Source organism: Delphinapterus leucas, chromosome 2 (assembly GCF_059928025.1).
Source record: "Delphinapterus leucas isolate spDelLeu-1000000601 "Yukka" chromosome 2, BTC_Dleu_Yukka2, whole genome shotgun sequence".
Lineage (NCBI taxonomy): Eukaryota > Metazoa > Chordata > Mammalia > Artiodactyla > Monodontidae > Delphinapterus > Delphinapterus leucas.
This window is the reverse complement of record NC_143130.1, coordinates 93185632-93201306: the sequence shown is the minus strand read 5'-3', so window position 1 is coordinate 93201306 and position 15675 is coordinate 93185632. Positions and strand designations below refer to the sequence as shown.

At 37.8% G+C, this 15675-nt stretch overlaps 1 protein-coding gene across 2 annotated transcripts in view; it reads right to left on the bottom strand.

Annotated features, from left to right (window-relative positions):
- Positions 1-5770: 5770 nt before the first annotated feature.
- Positions 5771-15675, bottom strand: part of SLC30A4 (solute carrier family 30 member 4) — a 35123-nt gene continuing 25218 nt past the window's right edge. For both annotated transcript variants that reach the window (XM_089907269.1, XM_022587186.3), the window contains one exon: positions 5771-15098. In XM_089907269.1, coding sequence (XP_089763395.1) covers positions 14944-15098 — 155 coding nt within the window. In that variant the 3' untranslated portion in view covers positions 5771-14943. The remainder of the gene's footprint in view (positions 15099-15675) is intronic.

Here is a 15675-nt window from a genome sequence, read left to right as displayed (position 1 = left end):
AGAGAGCCAGGATGGATATCTAGGCTGCCTGCCAGAGTCCCTGCCTCTGTGTGAGCTCACAATGAAAGCATCTATTTGGTTTGGAGCTACCTAGTAACTAACCCAGATATCAACTAGATTTTGTGCACTCCCAACCAAGATGAGATCAACTTTAACCCATAATTCCATGACTTGTGGGAAGTTCATTGTATTCCTGGAAATTTCTATGAATTACCAGAGGCTTGTGTTTTCATTTGTTTTGTTTCCTGTGGGTTCACATTCTCTATGCAGCATTTCCGAGCTGTTTGTCTCTGTCCTGTCTTGGTGATGGCTGACTGGTGGGCACAGCCCCTTCTTAATTTAGCCTTCTTTCCCTCCCCCCAAACCATGCATGAAATAAGATTTGGGGGGCTGCTGTGACCAGTGGGTGCCATGGTATGTTGACTGTAACATGGATTGCCCCCACCCCCCTCACAAACAAGACCAGGTGTGGACTGGGAAATGCAGTGTCCTGGCCTTAGAGGAGTGGCTGGCTACAGAGGGAAGGCCAGGAGGAGTCCAAGCCCTGTGGCTTGGATCCCAACCCTTCCCAGTCATGGCTGTGAGGGCTGAGGAATAAGGACAGGAAGGGCCAATGAAGGGAACATGCTGGGACCCTATTAAGTGCCATTCTCGTACCTCAAAAAACAAGAACTCAAGAAACAGAGTAAACTTTTGGCTACTTTTTTTGCCAGTCATGCATGAACTTATATAAGGTTGAATGTTCCTAAACTATTATACTTCTATTACTTTAATACATCTATTATTAAAACTTGGTTGTGATTTTAACTACATTAGTCTACATTGCATCCCTTTTGTACTACATGTTTACTAGCTACAACTATATTAAAGAGTTGTCTGTGACTTCTATTCCTGCATTACTGCTCTACCTATAGGACTTTAGGCAAGTCGCTTTAACTTTTCTGATCTCAGTTTCTTCATTTGCAAAATGAATATTATAATATTCTTCAAAGTACCATCATGAGGGTTAAATAATACATAAAAAATGCACGGCACAGTGTCTGAAGGGCAGTAAGGTCTCAACACATGTTAGCAATTATTTCCCCCATTAACCAAAAGTTGACTGTGGTTTGGTATGGCTGATGCATGGGAAGTAGGATGGCAGTCATGGAGAGGATGGAACTGTGGGTGGAGAAGTCAGCAGTCACCAATTAGAAGGATTTTGTGTGTTTTTACCAAGAGGATGGGCTTTATCCTTCAGGCCAGTTTCTCAAGCCATCCCTAATGGGAGCGTGATCTATCTATAGGGGTGACCGTATGGCTCAACATGCTCTCCAAAAACATAATATTGTTTAACTTCCTGTTTAATTTTAAAAATACGTAGGAGTTTCGTGTTCCATTCCGTAACATGTTCAGTGGTAGGGAGGTGACCTTCAAAGAGCAATTCTTAGTTGAATGCTTATAAAATCAGCATCTGGAAATAGTCTCAATCTACTCTAGAAAAAAAAAAATTTCCAACCAGTTGAACCAACTTTTTGAGATGTCCTGATTTCAATATCATTGTATCTTAAAGATGAGAATGCTTCTAAAACCAAATATATATCAATGGTTAAAACACTATAAATTCTGTAATACTTTGTCTCAGGGGATTTAAAAATATTCTGGGCTTTGGAAAATATTCTTATACAAAAAAGCAAAGAGAGGATGGAATAGGCTCATGTTCTAATAATACTGAAACTCTGGTCAAGCTGTAACTGATTTAAAACCTGTTGGAACTAGGATTTGCCTTGTAGCCTTCACAGTTGAATATGATAATTAGTAAATGGAAGTCCAGGAAACTCTTATCTTCACCCCAGTTCTGAAGTTTGAGGCCAATCATTCAATGCAATCACTGTTCAGAGGTAAATATCGCTGTTACCTTTATGCTGTTAGCAAGTTTCTTCTGGAAAGGAAGTAGGGGAAAGGTGATAGAAGAAGGTGGGGACAGAGCCTCAATCCTAGGAAAGTCAAAGGAACAGAGGTGGTCTGTCTTGCTCTAGGGCTAGCCTTGTTTCATGAGGTCTCTAAAAGTTTCCTATTTAAAAAAATCCTACTCTCTTAACAAGAAATACCTCAATATATTTTGGAGAAAAACCTACCCATACTGTCAGCATTTTGTTAAAGTGAAGAAAAGTGTTAAAAAAAAAAATTGGTCCTGCCTGCTGTCTGCCACACACAGTGGGGTGTTTCTCCAGGACCTTGCTTCAGACAGGGTGAGATGACACTGACCTTGGAGCCAGGTTTGCTGGGTTTGTACCCCCGCCCCAACATTTAAGAGCTCTGTGGCTTTGGGCAACTCAGGTAGCATGAATCTCATCAGCACAGAGAGAAAGCTTCACTGAAAAACTCATTGCAGAGCGGCAGGGGAAGCCGGATTCCACGACGGCAGCAGCAGGGTTCGTGGCAAGAATCACGGCTTTCAGGCCGCCCCCGGCTGTCTCATCTTCCTGCAGCTTGTAGATCCTCAGGCTTGGAAGCTGTTTCAAGCACACAACCTTGAGAGTAAGGTGTTCTTGAGACCTTCTGTACCGAATCCGTGACTGAACCCAGTGAAGACCTCTATATAAACGTTTAAGATTCTGGCCGCACATGCTGAGACCTACGCTTTTAGCCACCAGCTGCTGGAGACAGCCTCGTAGACAAAGTGCTACCAAGTCAGCCTGTTCTAGCTGAACAGCTATTGTAGACCCTCGTAATCTGACTTCATAATGGAGACTGCCACATTCGCTGCTGTGTGGCTGACAAGGTCTTGGTGCTCCGGCGGGGTGTCAGGCCTGAGCCTCTGAGGTGGGAGAGCCAAGTTCAGGACACTGGACCAACAGAGACCTCCTGGCCCCATGTAATATCAATTGGAGAAAGCTCTCCCAGATATCTCTGTCTCAACGCTAAGACCCAGCTCCACTCCACAACCAGCAAGCTACAGTGCTGGACACCCCATGCCAAACAACTAGCAAGACAGGAACACAACACCACCCATTAGCAGAGAGGCTGCCTAAAACCATACTAAGTTCACAGACACCCCAAAACACACCACCAGACGTGGTCCTACCCACCAGAAAGACAAGATCCAGCCTCATCCACCAGAACACAGGCAGCAGTCCCCTCCACCAGGAAGCCTACACTGAATCAACCTTACCCACTGGGGGCAGACACCAAAACAACGGGAACTATGAATCTGCAACCTGTGAAAAGGAGACTCCAAACACAGTAAGTTAAACAAAATGAGAAGACAGAGAAATACGCAGCAGATGAAGGAACAAGGTAAAAACCCACCAGACCAAACAAATGAAGAGGAAATGGGCAGTCTACCTGAAAAAGAATTCAGAGTAATGGTAGTAAAGATGATCCAAAATCTTGGAAATAGAATGGAGAAAATACAAGAAACATTTAACAAGGACCTAGAAGAACTAAAGAGCAAACAAACAATGATGAACAACACAATAAATGAAATTAAAAATTCTCTAGAAGGAAACAATAGCAGAATAACTGTGGCAGAAGAACGGATAAGTGACCTGGAAGATAAAATAGTGGAAATAACTACCGCAGAGAAGAATAAAGAAAAAAGAATGAAAAGAATTGAGGACAGTCTCAGGGACCTCTGGGACAACATTAAATGCACAAACATTCAAATTACAGGGGTCCCAGAAAAAGAAGAGAAAAAGAAAGGGACTGAGAAAATATTTGAAGAGATTATAGTTGAAAACTTCCCTAATATGGGAAAGGAAATAGTTAATCAAGTCCAGGAAGCACAGAGAGGCCCATACAGGATAAATCCAAGGAGAAACACGCCAGACACATATTAATCAAAGTATAAAATATTAAATACAAAGGAAAAATATTGAAAGTAGCAAGGGAAAATCAACAAATAACATACAAGGGAATCCCCATAAGGTTAACAGCTGATCTTTCAGCAAAAATTCTGCAAGCCAGAAGGGAGTGGCAGGACATATTTAAAGTGATGAAAGGGAAAAACCTACAACCAAGATTACTCTACCCAGCAAGGATCTCATTCAGATTCAACGGAGAAATTAAAACCTTTACAGACAAGCAAAAGTTAAGAGAATTCAGCACCACCAAACTACCATTACAACAAATGCTAAAGGAACTTCTCTAGGCAGGAAACACAAGAGAAGGAAAAGACCTACAAAAACAAACCCAAAACAATTAAGAAAATGATAATAGGAACATATATATCAATAATTAACTTAAATGTAAATGGATTAAATGCTCCACCCAAAAGACACAGACTGGCTGAATGGATACAAAAACAAGACCCATATATATGCTGTCTACAAGAGGCCCATTTCAGACCTAAGGAAACATACAGATTAAAAGTGAGAAGATAGAAAAAGATATTCCATGCAAATGGAAACCAAAAGAAAGCTGGAGTAGCATTCTCATATCAGACAAAATAGACTTTAAAATAAAGACTATTACAAGAGACAAAGAAGGACACTACATAATGATCAAGAGATCAATCCAGGAAAAAGACATAATAATTGTAAATATTTATGCACCCAACATAGGAGCACCTCAATACATAAGGCAAATGCTAACAGCCATAAAAGGGGAAATCGAAAGTAACACAATCATAGTAGGGGACTTTAACACCCCACTTTCACCAATGGACAGATCATCCAAAATGAAAATAAATCAGGAAACACAAGCTTTAAATGAAACAAGATGGACTTAATTGATATTTATAGGACATTCCATCCAAAAACCACAGAATACACTTTCTTCTCAAGTGCTCATGGAACATTCTCCAGGACAGAGCACATCTTGGGTCACAAATCAAGCCTTGGTAAATTAAAGAAAATTGAAATCGTATCAAGTATCTTTTCCGACTACAACGCTATGAGACTAGATATCAATTACAGGAAAAAAAATCTGTAAAAAATACAAACACAAGGAGGCTAAACAATACACTACTAAATAACCAAGAGATCACTGAAGAAATCAAAGACAAAATCAAAAAATTCATAGAAACAAATGACAATGAAAATACGATGACCCCAAACCTATGGGATGCAGCAAAAGCAGCTCTACGAGGGAAGTTCATAGCAATACAATCCTACCTCAAGAAACAAGAAACATCTCAAATAAACAACCTAACCTTACACCTAAAGCAATCAGAGAAAGAACAAAAAAACCCCAAAGTTAGCAGAAGGAAAGAAATCATAAAGATCAGATCAGAAAGAAATGAAAAAGAAATGAAGGAAACAATAGCAAAGAACAATAAAACTAAAAGCTGGTTCTTTGAGAAGATAAACAAAATTGATAAACCATTAGCCAGACTCATCAAGAAAAAAAGGCAGAAGACTCAAATCCACAGAATTAGAAATGAAAAAGAAGTAACAACTGACACTGCATAAATACAAAGGATCATGAGAGATTACTACGAGCAACTATATGCCAATAAAATGGACAACCTGGGAGAAATGGACAAATTCTTAGAAAAGCACAAACTTCTGAGACTGAACCAGGAAGAAATAGAAAATATAAACAGACCAATCATAAGCACTGAAATTGAGACTGTGATTAAAAATCTTCCAGTAAACAAAAGCCCAGGACCAGATGGCTTCACAGGCGAATTCTATCAAGCATTTAGAGAAGAGCCAACACCTATCATTCTCAAACTCTTCCAAAATACAGCAGAGGGAGGAACACTCCCAAACTCATTCTATGAGGCTACCATCACCTTGATACCAAAACCAGACAATGATGTTACAAAAAAAGAAAACTATAGGCCAATATCACTGATGAACATAGATGCAAGAATCCTCAACAAAATACTAGCAAACAGAATCCAGCAGCACATTAAAAGGATCATACACCATGATTAAGTGGGGTTTATCCCAGGAATGCAAGGATTCTTCAATATACACAAATAAATGAATGTCATACTCCGTATTAACAAACTGAAGGATAAAAACCATATGATAATCTCAATAGATGCAGAAAAATCTTTTGACAAAATTCAACACCCATTTATGAAAAAACTCTCCAGAGGGCAGGCATAGAGGGAACTTACCTCAACATAGTAAAGGCCATATATGACAAACCCACAGCCAACATCGTTCTCAATGGGAAATATTGAAACCATTTCCACTAAGATCAGGAACAAGACAAGGTTGCCTACTCTCACCACTATTATTCAACACAGTTTTGGAAGTTTTAGCCATAGCAATCAGAGATGAAAAAGAAATAAAAGGAATACAAATCGGAAAAGAAGAAGTAAAACTGTCAGTTTGCAGACGACATGATACTATACATAGAGAATCCTAAAGATGCTACCAGAAAACTACTGGAGCTAATCAATGAATCTGGTAAAGTAGCAGGATACAAATTTAATGCACAGAAATCTCTTGCATTCCTATACACTAATGATGAAAAATCTGAAAGAGAAATGAAGGAAACACTCCCACTTACCATTGCAACAAAAAGAATAAAATACCTAGGAATAAACCTACCTACGGAGACAAAAGACCTGTATGCAGAAAACTATAAGACACTGATGAAAGAAATTAAAGATGATACAAACAGATGGAGAGATATACCATGTTCTTGGACTGGAAGAGTCAACATTGTGAAAATGACTCTACTACCCAAAGCAATCTACAGATTCAGTGCAATCCCTATCAAACTAACAATGGCATTTTTCACAGAATTAGAACAAAAATGTCACAATTTGTATGGAAACACAAAAGACCCCGAATAGCCAAAGCAATCTTGAGAAAGAAAAATGGAGCTGGCGGAATCAGAGATAAACTCATGCACATATGGTCACCTTAAATTTGATAAAGGAGCGAAGAATATAAAATGGAGAAAAGAGAGCATCTTCAATAAGTGGTGCTGGGAAAACTGGACAGCTACATGTAAAAGAATGAAATTAGAACACTCCCTAACACTGTACACAAAAATAAACTCATAATGGAATAAAGACCTAAATGTAAGGTCAGACACTATAAAACTCTTAGAGAAAAACAGGCAGAACACTTTATGACATAAATCACAGCAAGATCCTTTTTGACCCACCTCCTAGAGAAATGGAAATAAAAACAAAAATAAACAAATGGGACCTAATGAAACGTAAAAGTTTTTGCACAGTAAAGGAAACAATAAACAAGACAAATAGACAACCCTCAGAATGGGAGAAAATATTTGCAATCGAAGCAATTGACAAAGGATTAATCTCCAAAATATACAAGCAGCTCATGCAGCTCAATATCAAAACAACAAGCAACCCAATGCAAAACTGGGCAGCAGACCTAAATAGACATTTCTCCAAAGAAGATATACAGATTGCCAACAAACACATGAAAAGATGCTCAACATCACTAATCATTAGAGAAATGCAAATCAAAAGTACAATGAGGTATCACCTCACACTGGTCAGAATGGCCATCATCAAAAACCTACAAACAGTATATGCTGGAGAGGGGGTGGAGAAAAGGGAACCCTCTTGCACTGCTGGTGGGAATATAAATTGATACAGCCACTATGGAGAACAGTATGGAGGTTCCTTAAAAAACTAAAAATAGAACTACCACATGACCCAGCAATCCCACTCCTGGGCATATACCCTGAGAAAACCATAATTCAAAAAGAGTCATGTACCAAAATGTTCATTGCAGCACTATTTACAATAGCCCGGAGATGGAAACAACCTAAGTGTCCATCGACAGATGATTGGATAAAGAAGATGTGACACATATATACAATAGAATATTACTCAGCCATAAAAATAAATGAAATTGAGTTATTTGTAGTGAGGTGAATGGACCTAGAGACTGTCATACAGAGTAAAGTAAGGCAGAAAGAGAAAAACAAATAATGTATGCTAACACATATATATGGAATCTAAAAATAAAATAATGGTTCTGAAGAACCTAGGGGCAGGACAGGAATAAAGACATAGACATAGAGAGTGGACCTGAGGACACGGGGAGGGGGAAGGGTAAGCTGGGATGAAGTGAGAGAGTGGCATGGACATATATACACTACCAAATGTGAAATAGATAACTAGTGGGAAGCAGCTGCATAGTACAGGGAGATTAGCTCGGTGCTTTGTGACCACCTAGAAGGGTGGGATAGGGAGGGAGGGAGGAAGACACAAGAGGTAGGGGATATGGGGATATGTGTATACGTATAGCTGATTCACTTTGTTATACAGCAGCAACAATGTAAAGCAATTATACTCCAATAAAGATGTTAAAAATAATAAAAAAATTAAAAAAGAAAAAACAAAAACAACCCACAACAACAACCCACAAACCAATGTGCAGAAACGGGCAAGTGAAACACAGACAATAGGAATTTAAAATCAAACCAGAATAAGTCTTTGAAAAGTCCAGGACAGGAGACATCGAAGCTATTTGGTAACTTACAAAGTATCATCTTCATGTTTATTGGGTAATACCCACAGGCCAAACTTTACAGTTTACATTCTGTAAAAGTTACATGAGAGCCTTAAACCAGAGTGCTGCTTGAAAATGACATCTTTGGTTATATTTCACTGAACCTTATAATCTTAGGAGGTTTAAACATCTTAATCTTAAACACGATTCACATAGAGATGTCCTAAGGCTTCGTAATTCCTATTTATGCTTAGTTTATTTCACAGCTTATAGCAATTATAATAGATCATAGTTGGAACTGAATTATAATAAAAAATATTATTCTAATATATTAAATAAAGCTGAAAGTTTAGCATAAATAAGAGTTTGTATGGCTGGTAGCCCAGATTAGGATTTGTTTTAGCATCTGACATGGACCCCAAAATATAACACATCAAAAACAAATAGAGCTAGGTATATAATCACAAAGTAACATATCAGTATTTACTAGTATAACTTATCTAAAACTGTATTTATTACTGTTTTCAAAAATAGTTGTCTTTTACTAGCTAGCTAACTGGAAAACTCTAAAGAACATACTCTTTTAAAAGACTGACAGCCAATTTTCAATTTACTTAGCAGATAAAATGTTTTTTGTTTGTGAACTCCCAGTTGGCACCAACTACATAAGGTATTCAACATATATACATTTTTATTTCCTTCATTTTTTTGTCATAACTTAAGTGAGAAATTTAAAAATTCAGGTGAATAAGCTTTACGTTGAAAAATAGTTTTTTTAAAAAATACTTTATTTATTTAGTCTGCATGGGGTCTTAGTTGCGGCATGCATGTGGGATCTAGTTTCCCGACCAGGGATCGAACCTGGGCCCCGTGCATTGGGAGCTCCGAGTCTTACCCACTGGACCACCGGGGAAGTCCCGAAGAATATTCTTAAATGACGCTGGTGATCATGGTGCTCTGGGTATAAAATGGCTTTGCTGCTGAACATTACATAGAACATATGGTACGTAGGTAATATTTGAAATCTTGCTACTCTTTCCCTATATTTCGGCCCCAAACTCCAAGGCGGATAAAGAAAAGAAAAAAGGTAAAGGGAGGAGAAGACCTTTTGGTGACTTGGGTAGCCATCAGATCAACCAGTCACAGAAACTTCCAAGGGGGCTCTACAAGAGCTTGCTGCATCCATTTATGCTGTTATGGCCCTAAAATGGTACAATAGGGTACACCAGAGGCCAGCAAACTTTTTCTATAAAGGGACAGATAGTAAATATCTTATATTTGTCACAACTACTCAATTTTGCCACTGCAGCATGAGAGAGCAGCCATGGTTGAATGCGTGTGGATGGGTTCAGTGAGTTTATTTACAGACACTGAAATTTAAAGTTTACATAATTTTCATCTCATGAAATATTATTATTCTGATTTTTTTAACCATTAAAAAAATGAGAAAACCACCCTCAGCTCTTTGGGCCATACAAACAGGCTGGCAGACGGGCCTGTGAGGCGTGCCGCCGACCCCTGGTCTGCACCGTTGGAGGCTCCTCAGGTCGCAACGCTCACACTTCCTGATGGTCCTCACCAAACTCACTCCTGCTAGGGCCTCTTTCTTTCCTGTCTGCCACTGTTGCTGGGGCTGCAGGGACATTAAAAGTGACTGATATAAAAAGTAAAGGTTCTTCTAATCTCTCTTTTATCCTATCTGGAAGATGTTATTTCTTAAACATCTAAAAGGCATTACAATCAGAGATTATGCAACTAGATAGGGGGACTTCCCTGGTGGCGCAGTGGTTAAGAATCCGCCTGCCAAGGTAGGGGACACGGGATCGAGCCCTGGTCTGGGAAGATCTCACATGCCGCGGAGCCACCAAGCCCGTGCGCCACAACTACTGAGCCCGCGTGCCAGAACTACTGAGCCCGCGTGCCAGAACTACTGAAGCCCGCGTGCCTAGAGCCCATGCTCCACAACAAAAGAAGCCACCGCAATGAGAAGCCCGTGCACCGCAACAAAGAGTAGCCCCTACTTGCCCCAACTAGAGAAAGCCCACGCGCAGCAATGAAGACCCAATGCAGCCAAAAAATTAATTAATTAAAAATAAATAAATAAAACTAGATAGGTTAAAATCTATTTTCCAATGCTTTTCTTTCTAAGAAGATTATCTTTTAAGGCCTATTATGATTATTTATTCAATTTAAAAAGCCTAGAAATTTAAGGCAATGTACACTTTCATTTTTTAATAAACCACATGGCAAAACAATACTTTATTTAATAAATGTATAGGAAATTACAATTTGAAAATTGCAAATACAGTACATATACATATAGTGTACTTCGATCTTAAATTACATGGACAAACTCCAGCTTCAAAATCTTTCTAAAATCAGTCATTATGCAAAATACCTAGTTTCTGAAGGTGTATATGGAAAAGTATATACAATTTCTTAAACTGTGATATGGCTTACTTATTAACATACATTTATTTAGAGAAGCATAAGCTTTCCAAATATACATTATTTTTCAGGTGCAAAGCTGACATACTGGCACATTTCAATTTTGTGTTGCAGTTATTTCGTAATATACTTAATTGCAATATTTAAATTGACACTGTCACAGGTTTAACTGGGAAAGTCTCCATAATGTTTTCCAATCTTACCAAAACTCAGAAAATGTTTGTTGGTCCTCACCACATGACTGGAAGAACGGGTTAAACCTTTTGTAAGCAAGAATTCAATGACAGGCTGGCCCGAATGTGTAACCCAGTTGCACACACACAATTCAACACCGAGGAACTCTCACAACAATTCTTCTCTCCAATTTGCGTGCTCCTATCAACATCACAATATCCCTGGCTAGCGATCTGTTAACATAAATCTGAAGCCCTGTCTGGTGGGATTCACAGGATAGATCTGTAGCCAGGGTTTGCAAATGGTATTTTGGTTATAGAGACATTAAGCTTAATCATCAATTTGGGGATCAGGCTGGCCTCCCCTCAACACAGCATATAGCGAGGTGCCACTATTCATTTGTGACTAATACCCAACAGGCTCAAAAGTGAAGTTTGGTTCAAAGACAAACTGAACCCAATGAACTAATCTTGTATCTATGAACACATTCTATAACTTTAAATTTACTGTATGTACGGTAGAGGCAACAGCAAAAGTGCCTAAAACCTTATTCCAAAGGGGCTCAAATTCCATAAGAACGCCTTATTCAATATGGTGAACCAATTAATATAAACACATAAGAAGAAAATAAATTTAGCTAATTGTGCTTGTTTCAGAAGTGAATTCTTCTCTCTTCTAAAGTAGTAAGAGTGGTGGTTTGAGAAACACAACCCCGAGTCTTATCAGCAGTGATCTTGGCTTGCTGTTTGTTGTATAGTGCATCCACTTCTACCACACTTACTCTATAGAGCTCAGCATGCAGAGAAATCTGGATCAGGAACAACCAGCTGTTTAAAACAAGGTTCTTCCCTACCCAGAAACACATTTATAAGTGGTGCTTTGTCTCTGAAAGATGGTTTTTCCTCACATTAAAATGAAAGGGAAGCTCAAGTATCTGATCCTGCCTGAGTCTATTCTGGGAAAATTCTACTAAAGACAAACACTGTCGGTGAGGACACCTGGGTTCAAGAGACAGAACCAGAACATTGAGACTCCTAAGAGCAGAAAACTAGTTTTAGAAAAATGGGAACAAAGCACCCAAACTTGAAAACAGTAAAATAAGAAATCCAGTGATTTGGCAAATAATACTGATGGGAGCTGCAAGTTGTGAAAATCTGGGCTCACATTACACAAGAAATAGCTAATGGAAAATGTAAATGGAGGAATTACAAGCACTACTGGTTCTGCATTTCAAAGCCTTCTGAAATATGCCTTACTCAACTGCATTCCCCACATTATATTTCTAAAGCAGCATGGTCATTAATGAAACAATAGGTCTTTTTCCTAAAATAAATCAAAATGCTGCATCTGGCCAGAGCTGTGAAACACAGGTTATATACACAAGTAACTCTGATTATTTGCAAATGTTAACTGAAATACATTGCAATGAAGAACCGCCCAGTTTTTATGTTGTGATGTTTTCCGTGCAAAATTAACAATGCTTGGTATTTATACAAACAGCCACTGCCTTTCCCAGGACAATGGAAAGCCCTTTCTGAGGGCTGGCTGAGGAGTGTAACTTAGGGCTGTAACTAAGCAGGTGAAGGACAGACCAGCTGTACAGTTCCTGGTCGTATCTGCTAAGTTCACATCCCTCTCTGTGGGTCTTGTGAAGTTACAAAAAGTTAAATCTATCAATCCTCAAATCTTACAGACCCAGTGGAGTACAAGTACAAAGTCTATAGTCTTTGCTACAAAAAGCAAAGCACAGGAAACTTCATGTGTACCTCACTTTAAGGAGAACACTATAATTAAAATTTACAAAAGTTTTCAGTGTTTCTGCATTTTACAAGAGGATCCTTTCAATCCTCAAATGGATTTTAGACTGTTTCATCAAATAACTTTCCAAGGAATGGGTCATTATGAAAAGTCATATATAGCTATTTAAGATAAAGTTTACAAGAAACAAGCTCCATAGATATGAGGAACAATTAGCAAATATGGGAAAATCCATTAGCATAATTAGCATATATAATGCATATTCTTTTCATTTCTCTTGCTAGGTACTCAAAGTCCATAAATACCCAGATGTCCACTGAAATGTCTCTCATTTATTCTTCCTTGCCCTCTGTATTTTAATTTTATATTTATTTTGATTTAAACAGTTTATATGCTACTGAAATTTCTGAAAAATTCAAAGCATTATTTTAAATAGATTCACAGTAAGAATCCCATAAAGTGAATTTTCAATTCAATTCAACAGACACTGGGTTTTATTAGGAGCCATTAATCCTCATCAACCCTTTTATTGGATACCATCAACTCAATAAATGTTTAGGTAAATCTAGGTTTTATCTTAGGTTTATCACATAGTGAGTTTCTTGGTAGGAAGATGAAATCTGTTTCCTATTCTTCATTTATATCAGAAGTCAACTGCATGCCCACCTGGGACTTCAGTTCACAACTTGTCTAGTACACTCTACTCTGGTTCTGAGGAGTCAAAGAACCATATCCATTCTTGGGATAAGAAACTGTTCCTCTTGAAAATGGATTTCTAATGTGCATAAAGATAATCTCAAAACCAACAGTTGCAAAATGAAACATGAATATTCACAGCTGCCTCTTTAACACAATTGTTACCAATTAGTTGCATTTGCTCTGAAAACTTTTATGCTTAGCCTCCCTACAACACAGATTTCATGTCCATCCCCATTCCCCTGCTTTAAAAAACACACACACAAGGTCAAAAACCCTTGAAAATTTTGTTTTCTCAGAGTAATATCTTGCCCCAATCCCTCTGGGAGTTTCTGTTAAGGTATTATTATTGGAAAAACTTCAAAATTACATCCTAGGGTTTCTGGATTCCATGGAGAATCCCTAATCCATATCATCCAGCCAAAATTCTCTGGAGGAATGTGGTTAATCTACACATGAGAGGTGAAGGGCACACTGAACCTTAGCTTCCCAGAGTTTTACCCTGAAAACACAGATTAACTGGTATGGAAGCAGGAAGGAAGCAAGGTACCAAGCAAACTTTCTGTACAAAAGGTAAAGCAGTTCTTAAAAGGACAGAGGATCATTGTTTACCTTTTGCAGTCTCTTGCTGTTCTTAAAATAATTCCATGAACAACAAGTGATTTCGGGAAGACTTAAATCTGAAACTCCACACCCCATCCTCACTCCCATATTTTGTTTTAAATTATCATATAGTAATTTGAGTTTATGATTAACTTCTGCTATTCAGAATAATATTGAAAATATTTCCTAAACAATTTAATGACAGTGACCACAATATGTAAAGATTTGGTTCTGATAAGGTTACAAATAACCAAAAATGCTAACTTTGAGATTCAAAACCCTGTAACGTCTGGAAAAAGTTGATTACAAATTGTTAACAGTAAGATTAAGACTTATTTGTGAAATCAAACATTTCTGAAACTCTAGGAATACATGCTTATTCCACTCTCTGGAAAATTAGTAGTACTTTCTGAAATCTGCTGAGAAATAATTTTGGTAAAAAGAGAGCTGGGTGTCAAATTCCAGAAGCTGGGTTCAAGATTACATAATAAAAAAATTCAGTTTTCCAGCACTGGCTTGATATAAAATGGCCTTTAAAAAGGATTTTTAAATGCAAATACTGAATTCTTGATGCTTCCTTTAAGACATGTACTGTCATAATTAATGAAGTACGGTCTCGGATTGTCTTCTATGAGGTATCTGTAGAGTCATGTCTCATTCTGTAAACAGTGTTTTAGAAACATCTTCGTCTGAAAATCATGGTGAAGTCTCATTTTGCCATTAAACAGAAAGTAGCACTGTCAGGCTAGAGTGACTGTTTTGAGAGACCAGTGCTTGATACTGACACAGCTGTCAGGAATTCCATTTCTCATTTAGGTGTGCATTTATTGCTCTTACATCTGTGACTGCAGGATAAATAAGGCGGTAGTCTCCAAAATGTATACAATTAGGGACTGGAACTCTGACAGTTTGCACAAGTTCTGTCCACTTCTTGCCTATAACTCTGAAGCTGAATAGTACATTTATACATGCCAAACGTGTTCAATAATAAATGCTTTGCTTTGGACTGTACTTCCTCCCATTTAGATGAACTTCCAGGAACTGCAAGGTCAAGAAAATATCATTACTATTCATTGTATACAGTTACACATTAGTGAACAAGACAAAGGGCAAAAACAATCTTATTATACTGTGAACAGATTTTTATTAGTTTGATTTCTACCCTCTTGAAGCTATTCTGTTAGAGAAGTATTTCAGTTTACAAAGCCAGAATGACTTCTCATTATTCCAATCTCTGTATTCCACTCTTGGGTAGAGAAAAAATACTAGACATCAATTACAAGTCTTTCATCTTTTGTAGTTTTTAAAATAAACCATATGCATGTATTATTTTGATAAAAAAATAAAAAGCTGTGAAATGATTTAAAGAAATAAAAACATAGAGTTTAGCTTTTCTTATATAGAAAAAACATGGTAAATATACTTTGTGCCTTTTATCTGAAGGGAAAAAATCAATTTGTAATATCTCATCAAAGAGATAGAAAATTATTGCTCTGCCAACAATAAATTGACCTGCAACTCACGTTCTGAAGAGCCTCACCCTTCCCTTAAAACATATCTTTCCATCAGAAAAGTCTTCCTATTTAATCATAAGCACAGATGTTTAATTCCAAAGATA